The sequence below is a fragment of the Eutrigla gurnardus genome (genome assembly GCF_963514095.1).
Source record: "Eutrigla gurnardus genome assembly, chromosome: 3".
NCBI lineage: Eukaryota > Metazoa > Chordata > Actinopteri > Perciformes > Triglidae > Eutrigla > Eutrigla gurnardus.
Genome location: NC_139917.1, coordinates 23,075,850 through 23,100,424, shown reverse-complemented (window position 1 = coordinate 23,100,424; position 24,575 = coordinate 23,075,850). Strand labels below are relative to the sequence as shown.

At 40.9% G+C, this 24,575-nt stretch overlaps 3 protein-coding genes across 3 annotated transcripts; 2 read left to right on the top strand and 1 right to left on the bottom strand.

Moving 5' to 3' along the window:
* Positions 1 to 2,275: 2,275 nt before the first annotated feature.
* LOC311009859 (solute carrier family 22 member 7-like) lies at positions 2,276 to 5,898 on the bottom strand. Its single transcript, XM_084004286.1, has 10 exons — positions 5,479 to 5,898; positions 5,268 to 5,371; positions 4,933 to 5,087; positions 4,674 to 4,842; positions 4,460 to 4,583; positions 4,249 to 4,358; positions 3,640 to 3,854; positions 3,442 to 3,550; positions 3,098 to 3,304; positions 2,276 to 2,862 (listed from the first exon to the last, which is right to left on the bottom strand). The coding sequence occupies exons 1-10, from the start codon at positions 5,857 to 5,859 to the stop codon at positions 2,829 to 2,831; spliced, it is 1,608 nt and encodes a 535-aa protein (XP_083860412.1). The 5' UTR covers positions 5,860 to 5,898; the 3' UTR covers positions 2,276 to 2,828.
* A 3,630-nt stretch (positions 5,899 to 9,528) lies between these two features.
* On the top strand, positions 9,529 to 17,163 carry synpo2b (synaptopodin 2b; the record flags this gene model as incomplete). The annotated part of the gene is made up of 3 exons (XM_084004510.1): positions 9,529 to 10,204; positions 11,029 to 13,094; positions 15,697 to 17,163. 3 exons carry the CDS (start codon positions 9,529 to 9,531, stop codon positions 16,219 to 16,221), a joined length of 3,267 nt encoding a protein of 1,088 aa, XP_083860636.1. The 3' UTR covers positions 16,222 to 17,163.
* Positions 17,164 to 17,911: 748 nt separating this feature from the next.
* On the top strand, positions 17,912 to 23,270 carry myoz2b (myozenin 2b). The gene is made up of 6 exons (XM_084004434.1): positions 17,912 to 18,072; positions 19,093 to 19,196; positions 20,185 to 20,351; positions 20,715 to 20,808; positions 21,492 to 21,651; positions 21,724 to 23,270. Exons 2-6 carry the CDS (start codon positions 19,115 to 19,117, stop codon positions 21,947 to 21,949), a joined length of 729 nt encoding a protein of 242 aa, XP_083860560.1. The 5' UTR covers positions 17,912 to 18,072; positions 19,093 to 19,114; the 3' UTR covers positions 21,950 to 23,270.
* The last annotated feature ends 1,305 nt before the right edge of the window (positions 23,271 to 24,575 follow it).

Here is a 24,575-nt window from a genome sequence, read left to right as displayed (position 1 = left end):
TTTTAAATAAAAGTGACGATCGTTTTTTTTGTAATCGAAATATATGAGTGAGAAAAACTATGTTTATCTTGAACAAATATAAATGAAACAAGGTTTTTCATCACTACTGGTGTTAAGTGAACAAATGTATTATAAAGATTAACAGATAAAATATATTTCATGCAGTCCCATTGAACATATGCCAGGTTATACAACACATGAGTTTTACTGTTTGTGTGTCTGTGTGTTGCATATGACTTTCTTGCATTTGATGCATGTATACTGTCTTCCTGTCGTATTGTGGCTTCCTCCTGATGGGTTCGTTTTGGGGGCGGCTGATCCTCATACCGCTTGTCCAACTCACTGTCAGTCTCTGAATGGTCAGAAATGTGATACTCAGATTCTGAAATATCTAAATAAATAGCCCTCTTCACAATTTCCCCAATCTTCTCTCTCTTCTAAAATCATTTCCAACACCCTCTGCGGCCATCTTGATTGATTGTCATAAGGAGCCATACGGGTTTATTACACACACACACACACACACACACACACACACACACACACACACACACACACACACACACACCTGCACATACTCCAGCAGAAACACACACACACACTCCTTCACCCACCCCCTGCACATGCACACACTCCTGACCACCTACACACACACACTCCTGACCTCCTGACCACCTACACACACACACACACACACACACACACCTGCACATACTCCAGCAGAAACACACACACACACACACACACACACACACACACACACACTCCTTCACCCACCCCCTGCACATGCACACACTCCTGACCACCTACACACACACACTCCTGACCTCTTGACCACACACACACACACATACACACACACACACGCACTCAGAGATAGGTGCAGGACAGAGTGAAGGTACACCGGACACCAGATATGTAATGTGAATGCATAGGGGGGATCCACAGTGGGCACTGATTGAAAATGTCTTCAGTTATACAGTATGTTCTTCATAGAAAATGAGCCAAGGCCAGTGAGTCTCAGGTTGAAAAAAATAATGAATTGTATCATTTTTCTTTTAGCAAACATTGAAAACGGGTCCCACAGACCCAAACACCACATAAGGGCAAAAACCGTCTTTATGGTGAAATGAGTTGTCATTTTTTTATTCAATAATTCAATACATTAATTATAAACCATGGGAATGTAATAGCTGATATATCTTTCAACAAGATTATTCTATTCATGTTCAAAACTTTCTTAGCACTCAATGTGGCGTTTGCAGTCCAGTGCAGTGAGGAAATCACAGACCTGTAGGCCTACAACCGCTGAACAAGCGAATGGCTCAGGAGAGCCAGTTCCTCAGGTCAGGACTCAGCAGTGAATCTGCATATCAAGGACAAGGGAGGCTCCTCCCAGGACACCAATGTTTGCATCTTGGCCATTGAAGATTGATGATTTGAGAGACCTGGAACGACCTTCAACAGAGGAGGGGTTTTTTGACATATCCTATCGGCCACATACAATGCATTTCTTAATTCTCCCTGAACAAATCAACAATCATCTACACGTGTGCTGCAGGATAAGAACCTTAGGTGACTCGGACAACACCTATTCAAACCCGCACCCTCGTGAATAGTTCACTTGATGGCTCACAGACTTTATGACCCTACAACAGAGATCTTCAACAGGGGGTCCTGTGGCTTAGCATTGTGTATATACATCATTACAAAGTACTTTTATACCTGGCACTTTAAGCTGCAATACACATTATTATTGATCGGTTTAATAAGCAACACAATTTTATACGATATGTAATAGGGGGTCCCCCCCACCGTGTCACTTGGCCTAGGGGTCCTTGGCCTGAAAAACGTTGAAGACCAAAAAACGTCCCGCTATAGTCGTTTCAAAGTGTCATGAGGAATTATCATGATGAGGATCGTCCTCATGTGGAATCTCCCAAAGCCGTTGCCAGCACATCCTCAAACTTCATCTTCAAAATGAACGAAAGGACACTTCCAATTTGGAGTGAAGCTCACAAGCTCGGAGAATAATAGCCACTACCTTTATATGAGCCACACTGTCAAATGCTGTCGGTTAATGGTCAGCTCAGAGAGTGTGTGAATGTGTAATAAGGTGCTGTAATTTTAAAAACAGAAAGTGTGTTCCCACTCAACTGTATAAAAGTAGTCTTACAAGTTACATCTTTTTTATGAATAAATCACTCATAATTAATATTTTTTTCAACACTTTTCTTTACCAAACTGGTCCAGAATACAATTCCTCTACCAGATGGATTGCCATGAAATGTAATACAGACATTTCTTTTTGTATGTCTTGGTGAGCTCATAGAGCAGGACAGATAACATTCAACACAGCATACTAATAACACTATCATGGAAATAAAATTGTACTAAACTCAATAATAAAGGCCAATGGTTTGCAATTTTTGTGTCAAATAACCAAAACAAGTAAAATACACAAAATACTGCAAATAATAACAGATATCAAAGGTAACCTAAAGTTTTGATTTTGTCCAATACTTTGATTTATTGTTCATTACATCAAAATTAGTTTGCAGGTTACATACAAGACACACAAAACCCGAAACACTGATGTCGATGTCCGTCTGTACAGCACATTATTTCGATGGTACACCTTTGGATAATGCTAAATGCTAGTTGAGTGTTGGTTCAAGTATTTATGGAAATTTCACACAATGTTATGGTTACAAAACGGTACACATTTTAAAAATCAACTCACGGTCAATTATTAAGACTTAATACATTGCACTACAACACATTTATAATGTGGATATAATATAATCACTGTCATCATCAAAACAAATTTATTGAATCTCCTTCTTCCTTGAGGATTGTAAGCTGCAATACAGATGAAAAAAAAGAACATTAGTCAATTATTTATCTTCACCACCTGCAAATGTTTAGAAAATATCAATTATTGTGGAAGAGGTTGTGTAAACTTAAAAACAACAATCCACTTGATAAAGCTTTCAGAGATTAAACTGGACATTGTACTAAAGCTCGGGTCAGTGAGGTGGCTAACCATTTACAGTTATAATATGGAAATACATGTAATCTTTCCTCTCCTCTTTACCGTGGTTTCTCAATGTCCTCTATGTACTCTGGCAGTCGGGTGTTTAACGTCTCAGGCAGGAGCCAAGCCACTAAACCAGATCCGATGGCAACCACACAATACGTGACTGTCGGGAGGTGATGCCAAAAGTCCCCCAACAGCATGATGAGGGGTGATATGGAGACGCCCAGCCGTGCCAGGACGGAGGTGTAGCCTAAACCGTTCTGTCTGCAAACACAAAGCACCAGGGTCAACATGACGTGAGGTGACATGAGGTGACATGAGGTGACATGAGGTGACATGAGGTCACGCAAACAGAGTGGAACATCCATCAAACTGGCTGCATTCGCTTGTTGTTGACTTACCGTACGACTGTTGGGAAGAATTCTGTGGTGTAGAGGAATATGATGGTGAATGAGGCTTCTGACATGGACTTTCCAAGGACGGCCACAACGCTACGAATGGCCCACTTATCTGAGGGACAAACGTTGAGATATATGATCGAGGTCGCGCTCAGCCGTGTTGACAAAAAAAAAAAATTAATAAAAAAAAATAACAATTACCTTTTGCGACAAACATGTTGATGAAGAGACAGAGACCAGTTAACAGCAGGGATAATGTCTCACCATATCTTCTACCAAATTTATCCAGGAAGAAGTACACACCAATTTTCAATGGGACTTCGATTGATGCAAATATAAACTGTGTGAGGTATATGTTCAGTCCAAACCCGGTGATATTCAGACTTATCCCATAATATGTGAATGCAACTCCATACCTAGAAAATGAAAAAAAGTATACATATATGTGACATGTTCTGTATTTAAATGCTAATTTTAGTGAGTATCATCCATCATCCATGTTGCATATTATAAAAAAATATTGCATTAGCATGTAGCCTACTTATGCACAGAGTGGTTAGCATCACTGTCAATATTTAACATATAGTAGCGTTTGATTAATGCCAAACAGTATGATAAACAAATAGTTCAGCACTTTGGGAAATGCTTCTCTGAGGATTAGAAGATTGAATGACAGGGCTGTAGCCAGGCTACAATTAGCTTAGCAGAAACAAGGGGAAACTGCTAGCCTTGCTCCGCCTCAACAAACTCCACCAACCCCACAATGACTTTAACCCATCTCATGAGCTGCTGAATGAAATGGACACTTACCAAACTATTCCTGCGCATATAGAAAGCTTCCTAATATTTGGGGTCCTGAAAAGATCCACAATAGTGTACTTCTTATCTCCAGTTAGACTTTGTGCAGATTCCAGTAATTGCTATAGAAAAAGCAAACAAATACAATCATCTGTTCACATTTTTTTTTTTTTTTTCATATATCACTGCAACATTCTGTCAGTTAACCAATGTTAAAATGTACCGTTGGTGTGACGGAGGCCATATACTTGGCTCTGTTGTTCATTTTGGCACATTGCATTATGTAATGATGAGCAGCATCTGCCTTGTTGTTTGCCAGGAGCCACCTCGCAGACTCTGGAAGCCACCTGAAGTGACATGTGTGGAGAGTTCAGTCATTTAATTTTTTTATTTCAGCTTTTTTATGTTGCAAATGTAAAATATGAAAGCTGAAATACCTCCAAGTCATGATGGCCAGTATCAAGGGCAAGGACACCGCCACAGTGAGCAGCCTCCACTGATTTACATTGTATGAGATTCCAACCAGAATCCAGGTTCCAAGTGACCAATCCAGGCTTATGATTATACCACAAAAGGTCCTGTGTTTAACGCTGACCCATTCAACATCTGGAGAAAAGTCAGATGGTTTTAACGTTAAAGTTCTTGATAGATATTTTTATTTTCCTCATCTTGTTGTTTTAGCAAGAGCCCACTTACTTAGAACGACAGAAACGATACTGATTCCTGCGAGCGACATCCCCGTAAAAAACCTCATGAGGGCAAACATCACGTAGGAGGAGGAGAATGCACTCAGAATTGCAAACGTCAAGGACGTCAAATAAGACACCATCAGCAGCGGCCGTCGGCCAAACCTTATCATGAAAGGTAAAGTGTTAAAAGCAAAGATTTTGTAGGGAGACGTCATATATATATATCGCAAAGCTCCTGTTGAGCCACTGAAGACATTTGGTCTACAACGGGTAAATCGATGGAATGCCCCTTTAATCACATGTGCTGTTTGTTACAGATTAATTAATCATTAACAATCTCACCTGTCACTGAGGTACCCAAATAAAGGGGCTCCACACATAACCCCAATGAAGAAGATGGTGGCGGTTGCTGCTTTCATCCCTTTTCGGCTGCACACGAGATCCCACTGCAGAGAGACCGTTCACAGCATTAGAACTGGAGACTGTCTTGCGACGGCATCACACAAGCTGGACACCAAATCGGGCCAGGGGGGGCACAAGTGGGGAGACTTACCTCTGTTACCACAGTAGATTTAAACGTGCTGTTGTCATACACCCAGCCGTTCTGACACTGAACAGTAACTACATCCTCACTGCCATTGGAGCCTGTCAGATGTTGATACTGGGGCCTCGAAAACATCCGACAGGAGCTCGGAGTCCCATCCGGTTCTGTTGGCACGCCGACGGCCAGTTTATGTTCCAGAGTTAAATTCCCAAAGGCGCTTCCGTTCTCCAGGCCAATGAGGTCGCAGTGGTGAGAGGGAACACCTGCCATGAAGTTATTCAGCAGGAAGTGGCATGGCAGAGTGATGCGAGAGAGGAGCTGAATCAATATGAGCCTGATTTGGAATTTTCCAAATCCATTTATTTCTGAAAGGATGCTGTCAAAGTTCATTCTGCTGCTGTTGCTTTCGGTCACTGAGCAGAAAACGGATCCCGGTCCAAGTACAGTGAGGTAGAAGACACTTCACAAGACATTTATACCGGCACCATGTTAATCATTGGGATTGAGATTAGGGCAGCGGGCCTGCACTGTGGAGCGGAGTGAGTTTGTGATGAGCTGATCAGTTGCATCTGTGAATGATTGCACCATTTGGGACTTTGAAACTTGAAGGAAGGAGCTGGGCAGAGGTCTGACTGTCTCATTTGGGAGCGTGTTGTCGGCCCTGTGTGAGGCTGCGCTCACTACAAGAGGGAGGGTGTCGTTTGCAGCTGATTTGGGCCGTCAACGATGAAGACAGCTGGGGATTCATGTACCGGTGTCAGGATGTACACTCATTTTAGTTCGGGTTTAGTTCCATGTACGGGCATCCTGTTAACGAACTGTCTTACCTCATCTATTTACACTACAGCAGCTTTTATAATAATTTGATAACAACGAGCAAATGTTCATTAATGCAAGTTGTAACTGAAAAGCTAGCATCTGTGTTGATTTTGTATAAGGCTGTTTGTTTTCCTCTGTAGGCTCTTTCTGTCAGAAGTTAACAAGTGATTATTAAAAGCATAAAACATGCACTCAATACACATTTTATATCACTCTAAAAATATCTTCTAAGGAAGTTCATTATGGCAATCAGCTGCAGCTGCACAATGCTAACTGAGCTGTGTCCGAAGGGGGGTTGGGGGCAGGAAACTTTTTTCTTCTCTCTCTTTAAATACGGTAGCATACATGAATGAGCAGGACTACACTATGAGCAAGGTGGTAGCACCTGAACCTGAACGTCTGCAGTCTAGTGCTCAAATTCTCTCCTCGATGCTCACACAGTGAAACCAGCAGGATGTGTTAATACTGGATGTCGACCGACGAGGCTTTTTCGTTTTTTTGTTTGGAGAAACGATGAATACTGTAAGTGATGTACGATGTTTGTTCTTGATCCTCCTCCATAAGCCATTTCTTTGTTTCATTTGCTTTTGTGTATTTTATTATGTGAGATTTCGTCAAAGTCTGCCTGCTTTTGGCTTTGATCGTAATATTGGGTGTTTTTATTCTTTTCATTTAGATTTCATGGTTCTCTTATATACGAGGAGCTATTTAACGGTAAGACGCATCTTTTTTTATTGACATAATCCCACTTTAAATCTAACGTAATCCATGTTTTTTCTGTTGTTTTTCTGTTCTGTTGTAAGGCTCTTGATGTGAGTACTTAAAGCTATTTTTAGGTGTTTAACAGGTGCATGTTTATCATTAGTTGAAGTAAGGCAGTAATTGTGTGGAAACCTCTAATCCGCTAGAGCTCAATCCTCACAGGGGTCATACCCCAGACCAAGAGTTCACTTGCATCTCAAAGACGTTTCCATGGTAATGAGTCAGCATGCTGAGGTTACTGCCATACTAGGAAACAGAAACTCCTGTAGCACCAAAGTAAGGCTTGATGATGGTTGAGTGTTAAAATTAAGTGGAACCAAGTGTGAAGGGAAGTGTGGGCATGGGACAAGGTGTCCAGGAGTCTGGGCCTTTTTCATTAATCCTGGAGCCGTGTGTGTTTTTTGGGTCTCTTTATTAAGTCTGTGCAGTCTAATGCAATTTATATGATCCCTCAACAACCTTTAATCCAGCAATGTTGTTGCAAATACACAAATGTGTGCATGAACTGTGTGAAATGTGTGCATGGTGCATAGTAGTGTGTTTTTATTGTTGTATATTGCTATTTGTTATCAATGATGTTCTGTTGCTCCCTATGGAGTGGAGCAACAGCTACAATATCCTACTTTTCTTTTTTTAATGGATAAAATCAATAGTTTGTAGTTCAAATGCTCTTATAAGTACCTGTACAAATGTACTCAGGTGTGAAATCATGTTCATAAATTATTTGGCTCGTAGTTGAGGACTATGGATGACAATGTCAACCTGTTTCTCCACTTAACTAATACTTTGTATTGTAATACTTAAGACTTGTTTAAATTGCCATTGACATTCATTTGGATATTCATTGATCCACAATGGATGAATCCCCTTTAACTACCCTCTAGTGCAAATATGAAGCCCGATGCCCTCCTGTGCAAAAATAATTAATGAAATCCAAAATAGCAGATTGATATTAAATTTCATGCATTTTTGTTATTTCCCGAGGAGACAAAATGTGAACTCATTATCTAAATTAGGCAGATTCATAAATACATAATAATAAAATGATAGTGAATACATCTCAGGACCATATTCACAGCCAATGGGGAAAAGAAATAGCACCAATCTCTGACCTTTTGACCCACTATTTTAAGGGATCTAATAATAACAAAATCTTCCGTTTGTTCCGTCCAATACTCGTGTTTTATGACTTTTCAACAACTTCAGGCAGTTTGTCCTCAGCTGCCATAATTTATGGGTTTGGAACTGTAGCTGGAATCTGTTCAGATGTCGGTGTCTTCACAGTGATTTATGGCATTAACAGATTTAATCTCCACAAAGTTACCCTGACATGAGATCAAGCTGCCGTTTCATCACACTACAGTCTATTTATTGCACAGCTGAAATATTGCTGTTGAATATGATGAAAAAATACATTATTGAGTGAGTTTGTAAAAACCTCCAAATTTGAGGTTGTATGTTAGGTCGCCACCTTCTGGTGGATGTCAGGAAAGGTTTTATGGGAATAGAAGCTTCCCTAAAGTTTTGCAACCAATAAAAGACTGAAACCTGATGTATAGGTTCACACTGGGGAGGCACTACAGTTTCAAAGACACCTTTTTCTGTTGATATCCACACTAATTTGAAAAGGCAAAACTTTTAATTTCATTCTTGTGTATATTGATTGTTTGGATAAGACAATGTTGACAGCAGCTGTTTTGCAATGTATAATTTAATCAATACAATTATTATTTGTCTATCATTGATTTTAATACAATAATTGATGACCAGAATAATTTGAGGGGAATAATTTGGTAGCATAATTGATAGATTAAGTGTTGATGTAATGTAACTTCAGCAACGAAACAAACAAGCGAGGGAGCAGAAGGCCTAGTATTTGTACTATGTATAAAACAAAGCATCTCTCGGATTCAGTTCTTTAAATGGAGATGCTGATATTTTGTTGCAGTGATAGACGAGAAAAGGGGAGGGAACAAACCTCACTGTATAAACAGAAGTTCGGAAAACAGCCACCCAATTGCTTTGCTTATCCTCTTGGATGTGAAAGCTGTTTCCCCCCCTGATATTACATACCATTCCATTTAGAGCGATGGCAGCCCCGATGCGACTGCCAAAGAGAAGCTGCACTTCCTATTGGGGATAGGAATGATTCAGACAATTGCATGCTAGTTCAAAATATTATCAAGTGCACTGCTGACATCTCTTAATCTGAACCATAAACATTTAAATGAAAAGGAGTTTATAGTCCTAAGTGTTCGAATTTGTATATTTCTGTGAGACCTCCAGAGTGTTTTTAATCATTAAATCTAGTGTTTACACTGATGTAAGTCTAGAAGGAGAAGTATTTTATACAGATAACATGCAATATTGAATGTGTGCTGAAACGTGTTACTATTTCAAAGGGCTCCTTGGCCTGAAACAGATTGTTTTTTCCTTTATGAAGGTCTTCTTGGTCTCCATTGTGAAACCACATTAGCGATGGAACCAGAAGCTGAAGGTGCAGACGACAATTTCATCTTGGTCCCTTGGTCAGGTTCAGATGAATCCCAGGAACTTTGTGAGTCCTTCAATGAAGATGACTCCAGTGATGCAGAATACCCTTTAGACCCTCAACCCGCTCACATCCTGAAGTCTGATCTTGAGTCCCCAGAACACCTTTCATCACAAGACTGTGAATCTGCAGGTGAGCAACGGTCCTTTCCTGAATTAAGCGGAAGTGAAGAGGACGTTTCGTACCAAGAAGAGGATGACATCTACCTTAGTGAATCAGGAGAGTCTACTACAGAGTCGCCTCGCATCCAACCCTCACCAACATCACTGTCCCCACACCCAGAGCGCCCCGACACTGAGCCTCCGACTGGCCGGATGTCCCAGCCGCGTTCCCAGTCTTCTTCCTCCTCGCTTGGTCGTGCGGCTGACATGACCCTTGCCTTGACCCTGACCACAGAGCAGCCCCATGGAGCCAGTAGTAGGCAGTGCCCAGGGACTGAGAACAGGAGGGTTGAATCTTCAGAGGAAGGAGGGAGGAGTGAAGCACCTCCTGCTTCGGTCTTCTTTGGAATTTCAGACGAGGCTGCTGAGCAGGCAGAGAAGTGGAACTCAGAGTCTGACACAGATCTGTGCAGACCGGACAGGCACAGGGCAAAGTCCACACGTAAGTATCTATCTTCTACCCTCACTTGTTAGATTCCAGTGGACACATCAGCTAGTAGTGCAGTCTGTACAGCGCATAGTAATAGTATGTATTTTTTTCTGAATTTATGATATGTATGACTTATTAATAGAAAATATATGATTTTGTGTTTGCAAGGCATGAATTACCTTTTGATAATAATCCTAAATGACATTTTTATGCCTGTAATTAATATTATAATTCAGGAAGATTTAATTTCATCGATAAATAACTTGTGCAAAGCACTATGGGAGCCGTTTATTTTCATGCTGTAACGTGGGGTCTATTTGAGGTGGACTTACAGGGAGAATTCCCATGGCTTTAATAGTCAGTGCAGGATAAGAATAAAATATGACCATATGATGAGGCTGGCTGAAACAAATTTGACAGACACCAGCATGTGTCAGCCTGTGCCTGTCACCCGAGTCCGTTTCCAATCGTAAGACTTGACAGCAATGGAAATTGAGCTCCTCATTTTTCTTGCCTCGTGGACGCCCCCAAGTTAGCTGTAAGTGAATATGATGCTTTTATTAGTGTGCTGGCTTCAGCAGGGGCAACTTTAGTAGACCGGTTACTTGTTATTAGTGTGCTTGCTTCAAATAATAATAATAATAATAATAATAATAATAATAATAATAATAATAATAATAATAATAATAATGATGGTTTTATCTTCAAACTGAAATCAAACAAAAACTATAAATCTTAAGCAAATGTAAATGTACTCTGGCAATGTTTTGACTGACATTTTCATCTTCCTCGTCTCCCTTTTCTTCTCACTGTCCCGCTCTCTTCCTTTGCCTCAGGGCTCAGTCACAACGAGAGCCAATCAGAAAGACACGTCAAGGAGACCAAGTCCAAATGTAAGCGAATCGCTCAGCTTCTGACGGATGCGCCCAACCCTCGAAATAAGGGAGCCTTGCTGTTTAAAAAACGCCGCCAGAGGGTCGAGAAGTACACACTTGTGAGTTACGGGACTGGTGAGAGAAACCTTGACAGTGAAGACCAAATAGAGGAGGAAACTGAAGAAGTCCGATCGGCTGGTTATAACTTCGTGGCAACAAGTGAATCTGAGTTGGAAGAAGAGTATTCTGTGTATCACCAGCAGCGACATTTAAATCTGAATTGGGGAAGTGTTAAAGAAATGGAATTGTTACCGGAAACAAAAGGAAAGGGTGCTATGATGTTTGTCCAACGCCGCAAGCGGATGGATGAAATTGTGTCGGATCACGAAGAACTGAGCAATAAAGGATTACCCATGGAGACATTAACAGAACCTGAACGCGCAGAAATAAGACAGAATATTTATGACTCTGAGGAAATGTACATGCACACTGATCAGGCCAACTACATGGATGCAAATCCTAGACAGCATGTAGAACATCAAGAAAGTCTTCAACAGATGAACCACCTATCCAACATGCCAAGACCGTTGGTGCCAAACAGAACTGCAAAGCCTTTCCTTGGATTTCACGTCAGCACATCTTCCCCCGTTATGCCTGGTGGCGTCGCTCCAGTTGCAAAGAAGCACGAACCCAGATTCAGAGTACCCGTGCCTATTAACACTCACCCGCAGGTTTGGTCCCCAACGGGAGACATTATAGCCTCAAGAGATGAAAGAATATCTGTGCCAGCAATAAAGACTGGCATCCTGCCGGAGTCTAAAAGGAAGGCGGCTAATAAACAATCAATGCTAGCACAAGGATCAGATCGTCGCCTTCAAAACAAAGGGGAAAGGAGGTCTTATATCGACTCAGAGGAAGACTGTTTTAGTCTAGGTGCTGAAGCTTGTAACTTCATGCAACCCAGAACAATAAGACTCAAGAATCCCCCTCCAGTTGCCCCAAAACCTACCATCGACCCAGCCTGCCCACCTTGGATGAGGAGGAGCCCTTCTGGTGAGCCCTATATTCCACCAAGAAGTCCGGTTTCGCAACCTTCTCACAGTCCTGTGGGGCCTCATGGTCAGCATATCTCGCAGCAGCAACATTGGGCTCAACCTCAACAGGTGGCCAACCACTGGGCACCAGATCAAACACCGGCAGCACTTCAAACACCTGCCAATGCCTGGGCTCCCGTCGACTCCTCTTCTCAGCCTCATCTTCAGCCAAGCACAAATAGCTGGGGTCAGCTGCCGTCACGATCCCCTGTGAGTATGCAGGCACGCAGTCCAACTTACAGCCCACATCACCCACCTTCACCCTCAAGGAGTAAGTTAGACACCGCCCCAAACTCGGTTGCCTCTTGCCCACCACAAGCCAGGAAGTCGTACGTCCATGCAGCAAAAGCATCACAGGCTTCTCCAAAGGGTCGAGTCTCAGACAGAAGTACTAATCAGGCCGGCGACGGTCCAACTATGGTGGGAAAAGGTGCAGAGTTGTTTGCCAGGAGACAGTCTCGTATGGAGAAGTTTGTTGTCGATGCTGAAACGGTTCATGCTAACAAAACAAGGTCCACCTCCCCAACCATGTCCCTCCCTCAGTCCTGGAGATATTCTTCCATTGTTCGTGCCCCACCTCCTTTATCATACAATCCCCTTCTTGCACCTTTCTACCCTCCGTCGGCAGCAAAGCAACCCACTTCCACAAGCCCAACAATCAAGCCTAAGACCAAAGCGAAACCTAAAGCAGCCCCAAAGCACCTCAACCCATTAGATATTATGAAACATCAGCCTTATCAGTTGGACTCGTCACTATTCAAGTATGATGCAGTCCCGGAGGCCAAAAGCCCCAGCCCCAAACCAACTCCAGCATCGAAGTTTGAGGCTACAAAAAGTCTTAAACATAGATCTGCCCTTTCTCATTCTACTTATAATACCTCTGAGCTTGTTGTTCAAAGTGAGCCAGAAGTCCCTGCTAAGTCTCCAGTATCGGTAAGTTCTCAAAATTCTTCCGCCCGCCAAAGCACAAGATCAGCTGAGCCTCTTTCAATTGACAAGCGCTTGGATGAAAAGCACACTGTCACACCTGCGGCCAATCACGTAGCCAGCAAGCAAGCGCCAAGCGCCCGACCTGCGAGCGCCTCCTCCCAGCATTCATCTATCGGTAACAGCATTGCTTCAGCTTTCTCTCCTGCGTCTCTTATTGCTAGAGGAGCACGTCAAATGGCACCTCGCCCAAAGTTTTCTGCTAAGAAGCCAGTGGTCACAGGCAAACAATGGAGAGCTGTTGCTACGCTTCATTAGCTCTAATACTGTATATGGTCACGCTTCGGTGCAGTCACCACTGAGACAATAGAACACAGTTACAACTCGGTAGATCTTAAAATGCCTTACTTGGTGGAAGTGTACAGACTTTTGTCTAAATGTAGGTTCACCCAAAAATGATTTACATTATGTAGATGTAAATGTAAGTAAACATGTTGAACGTTGCTTATGAAATAGAGTATAAACTAAAATAAATACATAAAAATAAGAATTTGGGACACTATATCATCTTCCTGGAGCTTGGAAGGTGCATGTGGGCTTGAACAAGGAAATGTGAGGATGAAGTTGAGTGATTCTCAGGAAGTGCTATTACATGTGCAATAATGTGTGCAGAGAGCCTTGTTCTACTGACTTGTTTTACTTTCTTTAGTTGTTTTTCTTTTGTAGGAAATCAGATTACATGCCTGACCTGAAGTTTTTATCTCACAGTAGTCATCACTTACCATTGACATTTATTTATTACATTTAATACATTTTTTTGTTCAATTTAGTAAAAAAAAAATACTCCCATCACAGATAATAACTCACAATTATCTTTACATATTTACTGAATAATATTGATGATTTAATGGAGAAACTTTGCACTTCTTTTTTGGGATGCACACAATTTGCAATTCCTTCAGTCTCATTCCAAACTTCAATGGCATCACAACAGCTTAAAGCACTAAGTTGTGATTATCACCCATGATGACTTTAAATGTTTTTTATGTGGACATATTGTATGCAGTTGTCAGTGATGGCCAGTTATTTAACTGTCAGTAAAATCATGCTGTATCTTCATCCTTGATTTTAAACATTATCGCAGAGATTTGAGATCTAGGGATTTATTCACATTGACGGTCGCAACTCAAAAATGAAAAAAAAGGATACAATGATCTTGTTTGTGTTTTATGTCTGTCTCTCAAACATATTTGCACTTCTTGCTCTGAGCACAATCATGCTATTAAATTTCTCTTTTCCTCTACTCGTCTACTCTCTGTGTGTCGTGGCTTCTCTTCTCTTTTCCTGAACGACTGCATCACCACTTCACTTTTTCACTGCCTGCCATTTTCCCACAGTTTTTCACATTCATTGGACCTTCAGCAATATCACTTTTCTAAGATTCACTACTTGGTTAACTATTTTTAACGTATTGTTCATCTTAATATAAAATGGTAAATTGCTGAAGGTTGAAGGTCTGCACTGATGTGCTTGATCACTTTCACAAAATTTCCATCAGTCCATCGTTACCTCGATGAGTGTTTTGGAAATCTAGTTTATGAACTATGACCAGATTTTCTCTCTTTTCTTTTGTGGTACGATGCTGACAGGCTACTGAAGGGAAATCCATCCTAAAGCAGGATGTCCATTTTGCTGTTCAAATAATTCATGGGTGAAGTGACCCTGAATGGAAATACAAAATTAAACGTACAAGCAAATTGTATTTTAGAGTTCATTTCCCCAACAAAAAGAGGTTATATATAGTTTCAAGCAAAGGTTCATTATCTTTTAAATGTTTCATGTAGTAAAATTGCCACTGTGCTTATTTTGAGTTTAGAACCAACAGCAGGTAAGTTCTAAAATCTTAATTTATTTTCAGTATTAAAGTTGAGCTGAAATGTCAATGCTGTTTTAACTCTTTTAGATCACATCCCTGGTCATTGTGCACCTATTTAACAATACAACAAAAAAAATGGTTTCTTCGTATTTTTTACATGAAATTCCAACATTTTTTCCTTACTGGAAAACAGAATATGACACATGCTTACATCAGCTAGTACCAAACCAATGTCAACCAATAATATCATGACATCCATCCATCAATCAATCTGCAACATTTAGTGACACAGATCTCAAGCTAATCTTTTTGACAATGAAATCATATTCCTGCCTGCCGATTCCGTTTCACTTGTAAATACATCCTGATACAGAAGATAGATAATTACCGTTTCAGCTCAGCCTTAAATGTCTCAAGTCTTGCTTGAAGACATCAACTCAGATCTTATGTGTTTATATCATTCAGACCTTTCATGGGATTTAATGGAAAACTCAAGTTGGTCTCAAATTCTAAAAGTAATTTTAATTTATTTTGCATCATCTTTGTTGCTGCAATTTTCCCATGAAACAGTTATATTACCAAAATCCTCATCCATTTGTTGTTTAGTCATTTCAAATAAAACGTGGATAAACTACAATGTAAGCGTTCCAGGCTTCCATGAAGCCAGACGGTGGCAGCAAAGACTGCAGCGCTGCAGTCACACCAGTCAGCTGATCTGTGCTTCTCTTTCAGGGATTTGGGAGAAGCCGCTCCCTGAGCCTGCCCAAGCGCCTGAATTCAATGCCTTCTCCCAGTCTTCTGTCACCTGGAATCCAGTCGTCATATTTACCCACACAGAGGCAAACTTCCCTTCAAGAAAAAGCCTACAAGCCACTGTCACCCTGGGAGGCGGCGTCCAGAAGCCTCACTGGCTCGGTAGATGGCGCCTTTGTGTTTCAGAGCCTCCCGTCATCTGTTGCCTCTAATGTCAAAGCCGCAGCCCACCGCAGGTCTCTGCCAGAGCCTCCAGATGAATGGAAGCGCAGGGTGTCTCTTGATCCCGCACCTGTCGGTATGGGTCAATATCATGCGGCCCCAGCTTTTCAGGCACCGTTCATGAGTAGAACATTTTCACCTGAGAAAGCAACCTTCTATGGGCCTCCCTTCAGACCTGCCCAGCCACTGAGGCCTGCCAGCAGGGCCAGTAGTGTATACGGAGGGCGAGGCTCCAGTCCAACAAAGTACACACCCTTGCATAGTGCAGTCCAGAGAAGTTAGTGCCGTCAAGATGAAGGCAGACCAAGATCAAGAGAAATATACTTTAAAAATCAACAGAATTGATATGTGGTGTAAGGTATATTTAACATGTTGTCTGGAATATGATTATTCTAATGGGATGAAACATTTGATGTGTTGGTTCAAGCTTTTCCAATAGGTCCGAGGCTTTTAGACAATTTATCACGTTTGTTTGAAGTTGTTGATGGGAGAACTAAAAGTCGCTATCTTCGCGGTACGAGTGGTCACTTGGTTTGAAGAGCACAATGACTTCCTGCAGCTATTCTGTTGTCACGAGATATCAACCTGCAAGGCATCAATGGGAGATTTGCAGTTTCATTTCAGAATCATTATGTTGTATTTGTTTGGTTTGGACAGATTTAGGACAGAAGTCAACCAGAAAAGTGTTATGAGAGCTAAAGTGAACGTGTAGTAGATGGAAGAAAAAAAAGTTAAGTAGATTGCTTTGCAAACGTAGAGTGGCGTTGCACAATTTGACATTGTTGGTTATGAATAATTAGGGAGAAATAAGGCACTTTAAGACATCGTATGTGTATGTGTGTGTGTGTTACTCTAGCTTTAAATCTCACAGTGACTTTGCGATCACTCCTGCACATGAGAACCTTTCGTAGTTTCATACAACTATTACAGATGTTCATCATCTTTGTTTTAACCTTGCCTTTTCTCTCACTATGACTGCAGTGGCAATGCCACATATTTGAATTCAAGAGGAATAAATGCTGCATGCATGCATTCATGACCTCGCTTTTTCTCATACACTGTGTGGTGTTAAAGTGTGAACAGAACCGCAGATTCTCTCAACGAGCGTCAGTTTCAATGTGAGCGATGTAGCCATGTTTCCTCCCTAACTGTTGGGGGGCCTTTACCCTGAGTTTGATGATTTTCTTCAGTAGAATGTTATGTTTTTGCACCTTTTAAACACAAACCTGAAAAATTAAAAGATGAGAAAATGCTTTCAGTCTTTAAAGTGTTATTTATTTAGGCTTCAATTCCATGACATCATAACATAATCAGAAAGTAAGCATCGTTTTGTGTACGGATGGTTTTGATTAATTCACTATATGTTGAATTTTCTTCTTTTGTTTAAATAAAATGTATATTCATGCTATATAAAATGAACACAGGCAGTTAACGCTGGTTTAAAAATGACAGGTAACTTCCACGATCAAGTCTACGTCAGGGAACTTCTCTCATGTGTCAACAGTCTTTTCTTAGAGATTAAATGTCCAGTATGTCTGAAGTATGACAGTAGCTTTAGCTGCCAGGGGAATGACCTTGGTGCTGCTTTATAAAAGTCTTTTTGGCTGACCACCATCTCAGGTATGAGGTGACGCTGCCCCTTCCACTGGTCTCCACAGCAACACCTAATGTCAGTAACGGCACATAATAACAGTTAACCAAACTCCGTAGGAAGAGTAGCAGCTGTCGAAGGTAAAACAGTGCCTCGGGGATACATCCACCCACGGAGACATGCTGACGTTAAAGGCTCAACACAAGGAAGGAAATATGTCTCTGGAGGGGAGTCCTCGCCTCAAAGAACAACAGTGGGCATGTGTGTCCACCCCCCCATCTCTCTCTCTCTCTCTCTCTGGTAGCTATCCTTGCCCCCATGGTGTTTGAGAGTGGTTTTAAGTGTTTGGCAGTTTAAATTTAGCCTATTGATGTAAGCTGCATTCCGTTCACAACAGACACAGAGACACACTCACAGTTTGGCTTTAGTGTCCGGGAGTGTGAAGATCAGGGAAGATCAAACTACCTGCCGTAGGTTGACCCCTGAGCCTCCGTGTCTCCCCTTCAAGGATACAGGTTGCACACTAAGGGATCCCATCACAGGTACGGGCAAGCGTCGTCAAGGTTTTTATGAATATGTGGTTTGTTTAAATGATATAGAAAATATGTTATGTTATAACATCATTTGGAAAACGTCATAGGATTGTGATCAAATAAATTGGGCCTTGATTTTCTATGATTTCTAGGAGTCACTTTCTTATGACCTTATGGAAACGCAACATTTTGACAATATCAATTTCTTATCTTGAGAGATAGATTGATTTTCTTTCTGTTGAGTTTGCATGGAAATCATTTTAAATGTCAGCAGATTGGCACAGTTGAGTTATTGAACATTTAATATATAGTGTTATACCACGCTGGCATCATCTTCTTCATTTGGCAACAAAGCAAAGCTAAAAATATGCGATTGCACCGGCCACTGCAAATGTAAAAGAGTTATTTTGGATATTATTATTCCTGAACTGTTGAACATTCTCTGTGTACAGCGACATATAAAAACTCAGGACACAATACTCACCCTTGACCTTTACACAGGTGATATATTTTGTGACATTAAAGGGAGATACATTTGCTTACATACTCAAATACTGCAATACATTGTAATCTATTAAATGTATAACCTTTACAGAGAAATTATCACTTGGCAAACACTTGGCAGATTTATTCAACATTCAATAGCTGACAACAAATAGGGGATACTTAATATCTCCCCTATAATTTACTTAATAGACTAAAATGATGTGTATTGTGCTAGGATATTATGTAACATAATCTAATATGGCCATTGCTATGAGTTTCATTCTGTCCTTTTAACTTTCTCAATTTAGTTTCATCACAATAATACAACATCACAGAAGTTATTTTTCTGATGAAAGAGGACTTTACACTTTACACACCAAGCAGCAAACTCTAAACTGTGTTGAGCTGTAACCCGTCAACGTGCGGACTAGCACCGCGTTGATGTCCAATGGCGTCATAGATTTGGGATTTAAAGTCGGATTAAGTCCTTCTTTATGACTCGGGCATGAACAACTACATCCTGTGTCCTGTATGTGTTTCCAGAGCTCCCGAGTTCTGCCAAACAATGTCTCAATTCTGTACAATGCCAACTGGGGAGAGGAAGAAGCGCGCTGCAGCTATTTGCCAAGAGGTCCACGGCAGCAATGGTATGATGTCAGAGCTGAGTCGCAGTGGACAAAATGCAGAAGAATATCAATTGTGCTCAGGGTTCAAAATGTCAAGGCTAAGCGCTAGCACTCCCCATAAATAAGCTAATGGGATGATTTACTACCGATGGCAGCTAATCCTTTGTCGTTGTCCTTTTCAAAAAGTCTATTTCTGGAGTGGGGAGGGAAGTTGTGATGGCCAACTGTGTGTAGCTGTTAGGATAATGTGAAGGTTCGTGACAGCTGGGGCGCATACCAGTGACGGATGAGGAAGCATCATGTCCATCCAAAGCTAATTCTCAAGTACAATGGAAACTCATTTTCCAGGACAAGGCTTGCAAAATAGAAAAAATTTAATTTTGTCACACCTTGGATGTCATTTATGGAACCTTCCCTCAAAACTTATCCAGCTGACAAAATGACATCAGCATGTATTTATATTGTTTATGTAGCCCTTTCCAGATACAGGATTAACCCACTGTCCCAACTGTCTACCACCATCCCTCAGCCTCTTCCCAAGATAGCGATAATTCGATTATACAAAGTTTATCTAAGAATGTGCTTAGTATAATATCAACTGATGCATTAGAAAGGAAGATATTTTTATTTTTTTTACACCGGACCTTTAATATAAGACAGCCTCAGGATTGGGTTAAAGGTGTTCACCATTTCAGTCTATATTGTGCTTTTGTGGTGGTTTTTGCAAAACAAACGTGCAATTAATCAAATTATCATGATTGCCACACCAAAAACTTTGGGACTCCTGAGGCAGTTTACCACTTTCTGCCTGGAAACCCAATAATGTCAGTGACAGATACTATTGCTCCACTGAATGATACCTGTTAGCATTAGTACGTGTTTTAGTTTTTGCAAATATTGTTTGCTCACCATTGTGTAATATGAAACAATTAATACACTGATTGATTGTTAATTGATTGTCTACTAAAGCTGCATTTACAGATCTTTATTATTATTTTTTTCTCAACAGGGGACAAAATGGATCTCGGAAAGAAGCTCAGCACTCCTCAAGACATAATGTTGGAGGAGTTATCATTACTTTCCAACAGAGGTTCCCGGCTTTTTAAAATGCGCCAGAGGAGATCTGATAAATACACATTTGAAAGTATCCAAAACGAGGCGAACGCACAGCTGAGCGTAAGTTTTATTCAGTCACTTCATATATGTTTGAATGAGTGGGTTAAATGAAATTTGTAAAATAGTCTTTGTGTAGCCTTTTGAAAAAAAAGTGTTACAAGACATGAATGATAAACGGAGACACGTGGCTTTAATTGTTCATCGTCCAGCCAAATCTTCTGAGAGGCTGCAGGGACTTTGCTGAGGAGCAGCTCCCCTCTTTATCAGTGTTGATGTGTTTCTGTGCGTGCACACGCAATGTGGTTATGTATGTGTGTGTGTGTGTGTGTGTGAGACAAGAGCAGCTCTAGATGTGCAAGCTCTACATGTTGCTGCTGAACTGATAACCCATACTGTACCACTGTGCATTCTTCTGTTTTGCAGAATGATTTGTTCCCTGGGAATACACACACTATTGAGATTAAAGTGGATGCACCGGCCGATGGAAATACTGCTAATCCAGAAATCACCGTTTCAGGTAATTATGCTGTTCTGGATGTTTACAATGAATCCAATATGGAGCATTTAAGATTTACAGCGTTTTAATTGAAGAGATTGAAACATTAAAACAATATCATAATAACCATAAGAAAAAGTTAAATGTCCTAAAATCAGCATTATATTGTATAATTTAAAATCATGACTGTATATCTACCAATATCAAACTGTAAAAAAAATGTAATGCTGTCATAATAATGGTAACTTGTATCATTCAGTCTTATTTGATGGCAACTAATTTAAATAGTTTGACACCATGATTTTTTGACAACCTAAGTAGCTATGAATGCTTTATTTTATTATATTATATTTTAATAAGCCAACAGAGGCCTGCGCTTATTCCAAAATACTCCAGCAGGGTGTCATCCCATGTCGACACATTATATGATGAGTGCACTCTTCAACTATGTGCTATTTTGAGGCCCTCGGATCTCAATGACGGACAACTTAGTCTGCCTGTGTAAGTGTTCTCCAAGCACGGTCTCTATTCATAATCCTATAAAACTTTAGCCTGCTCCCAAAAAGGTCTGAGGAAAGCAGCTCGGCGTTAACCTGTAAACCAAAAAACCAAACTGTCAGATCATTCTGTTAAAACGTTAAAAACGAAGCTCAACATTCAGATCTCATGGCGCCTCTCTGTTTGTGTTTGCTCCGACGTGACAGAAACGACTGCAGAGTTAGACGCCGCAGCTATGCCCAAGTCCTACCACTCCCCCTGGGATATGGCAATCCTTGGTGACCCCAACCTCGCCGAAACCCTCAAACTGGTCATGTCAGCACCAGGCGCCCGACCAGACCTCCCGGAGTACAAAAGCTTTAACCGGTGAGAAAACCACATGTTAGTCGACTGGTACAGAACACGAGGAAACCAATTCACACTTGATGTCGTTTCCAGGGTCGCCACTCCGTTTGGTGGATTCGACAAAGCTCCCCGAGGAATCACGTTCAAGCTCCCCGAGGTGGACCTGAACCCGCCCATGTACCCAGAGCTGCAGGAGCCGGGTATGAAGCGGCCCTCCTTCAACAGGATGGCCCAGGGGTGGATATCTGAGGGCACCCATCTGATCCTACCCACTATCACCCTGGAGCCTGACACAGTCCCAGAGTCCGACGACCTGTAGGTGGTCTCCCTGTGTGCAATCTGGCCACATGATGATGTCGGCTGTAGTATTTTTCGCCTGTGATGAAGGCAAAACATTCATTTAGTAGCGGCAGTCACGACTCCTTACCATTATTTTGGATTAGTCTCAGTCAGTGGACACAAAAATGTTCCATGCATTTGTTGACGAGTGTGTTTGGTGTGCACTTAAACTGTATTCAGAGAAAATCGTGTAAATAGCTAAATGAACGTGCGAGTTCCCACTGATACCGACAGCAAAACTGTACATTTTTATAAATGATGAATTGATGAATATGTAATGTAAATAAAGAATGCTACTTATTTATTAATGGCACAGAACTGGAACATGCAGTGAGTTATATTTGCTTATTATTATTATTATCAATAGGCAGCATTTCAATTATATCTACTGTAAGGAAACATTTATCTTGAGAAACGACAGAGGTCACATCAATCTGGGAGGAAGACTGAGAAACCTGGACTTTTACCTGCGATGGAACTGATTAATTAAAAAAACATATTAATGGACTCAAAAATGTGGACTTTATGCACTTCATAACTGTATACAATGAATACAGTCTTGTTTGAAGTGAGTAACACTCAAGATAAAATGTACATATTTGTTCTGTATTGGGGTTTTTTTGTCACAGATGCACTAAAAGCTTGTAACAGAAACAGAACCTACAGTAGCAACACTGAGTGCAAAACACACTGGATGTGTGTGAGTGATATTTTGTGTGTTTCTGAGCTGAAAACATTTGAGCTGCATGATTTTACTTCTACAGTTTAAGTGTATTGCCTTGTCACACATACTCTACATTGTATGTTTAATAAGTAACTTGATGCACATCTTTTATGAATGTAACTTAGAAACTCTGCATTTCAGAGAGAAGTGGGTAAGGAGGGGTGGGGGGGGGGTGCAGGAGTGACAACTCCAACAAAACCTCTACAATCCAGATAATTTGCATATGTGATTTCAGCTGTTTCATTACTGTCATGATATGAAATGTCCATTTGTCTCATTGTAAAATGAATTAAAGCAGCGGTGCATTTTGGGAATTGTTCTCACCCACTCCCAAAAAGATGAGCTATTAAACTGTGTAGCAATACGTGTAGCAAGTTAATGAAAGAGTGTGTATAGAGGAGACAGCATGTAAATCCTGCTTCATATAGAAGGTGTACTGTTAACTGGGGCATTATTTGGTGATAAAAGTCTAAAAACCTATTAATAGAACGAACTGAACTAAAACTAGTGTGTGTAGTCACTGATTTATAATAGCTGGGAGTCTATTTAAGTCACTTTTGGCTGAACTATTACACTCTGGATATAAAAAAAGAAAAAACAAAAGAGATATAAAAAAAACCCTGTCTCCAAAAATAAACTAAAGAACGGTAGAGTTTGACAGCTCATCTGAACGGAGCTCAGCTGTGCAACATTCAGAGGTTGAAATATGAAGCCTGAAATAAATAATACCAAAAGAACTTCATGTGTCTCAAGGGAGGTTTCGGTGCTATTGCTGGAGCCAAGGTAGGATCAGAAAAAAAGCTATATCCGGTTAGATTGAACCAGAGACTGCACGTGGTCCTCACTTCTCCCATGTGCTTCAGTATAGAGAGGACTTGTATCACAATAATGAAAAGCCTTATTTTAACTACAGTCGCTGAGTATCACTGAAATATGTGCATCTTTAATATTCCCAAACACATTTCATTGTTGGACTCAAAATGTTCTCGGTGTAACAGCTTGAATGATTTTATTACGCTTCAACACGTCTGGCCCACACACACACACACACACACACACACACACACACACACACACACACACACACACACACACTCACACACACATAAATGATCCCCTTTGCACACTGAAGGAAGTGAGAAAAGCAGCAGGTGATGAAGACTTGGCATGTGGAATGAGGAGGGTGAACTTTGTGTCAGGTTTACTCATCCTGTCATCAGACTCGTTAAATCTTTACTTATTCTGGCCATTTTTTATATACATTTAATGATCACATAATGATGCTAAGTAGCCAAACAGACCTGCTAAAACAGACATTCCAATCTCTGTGTGTCATTTTTGCTGACTGTGGCTTGTTTGCACCATCAGCCGTCTACACCTACACCCTGCATGCTCGGCTCTGCAGGCTTTACCCTTCCAGGCCCTCCATCTGCCCCGGGGTTTTTGTCACAGAAACACATATAGTAGATGTTGACTATAAGAATTGCCATTTGAGGGAAATTAATGCTTTATGTGTTACATCTGTGTAACGAATGATGAAGAAAGAGGATGAAAGCATGGAACTTTGGACATTTCTGTGTCCAGTGTGTCTTGTTGGTAATTTTGTCATATTTACACTTTCGGTATTTTATGTCATATAATAATATAAAACTGTTTTCTGTTCCGTGGTTTGGCATTTAACCCAGATTTGAGAAAATAAAAAAAAATACAGGCAGAGTTTAGTCCCCATAGTGCTGCATGATTATGAAACCAGTGCAGTCATGTGATGTCTTCTCTCATCATCATCATGACAAGTTGGAAGTCTGACCTTCCGCCAGCACACAGTTTGCCATGCAGGGACCGAAGATCGCAGTACAGCAGCAGCAGCAGCAGCAGCAGCAGT

Coding starts and splice junctions, on each gene's coding strand:
- myoz2b (XM_084004434.1), top strand. CDS start 19,115: ATGTCTCAATTCTGTACAATGCCAACTGGGGAGAGGAAGAAGCGCGCT. Junction 19,197..20,184: donor AGAGGTCCACGGCAGCAATG/GTATGATGTCAG, acceptor TTTTCTCAACAG/GGGACAAAATGGATCTCGGA. Junction 21,652..21,723: donor GAGTACAAAAGCTTTAACCG/GTGAGAAAACCA, acceptor TGTCGTTTCCAG/GGTCGCCACTCCGTTTGGTG.
- LOC311009859 (XM_084004286.1), bottom strand. CDS start 5,859: ATGAACTTTGACAGCATCCTTTCAGAAATAAATGGATTTGGAAAATTC. Junction 5,088..5,267: donor TTTGGGTACCTCAGTGACAG/GTGAGATTGTTA, acceptor TTTCATGATAAG/GTTTGGCCGACGGCCGCTGC. Junction 4,359..4,459: donor TGGCCTCCGTCACACCAACG/GTACATTTTAAC, acceptor CTTTTTCTATAG/CAATTACTGGAATCTGCACA.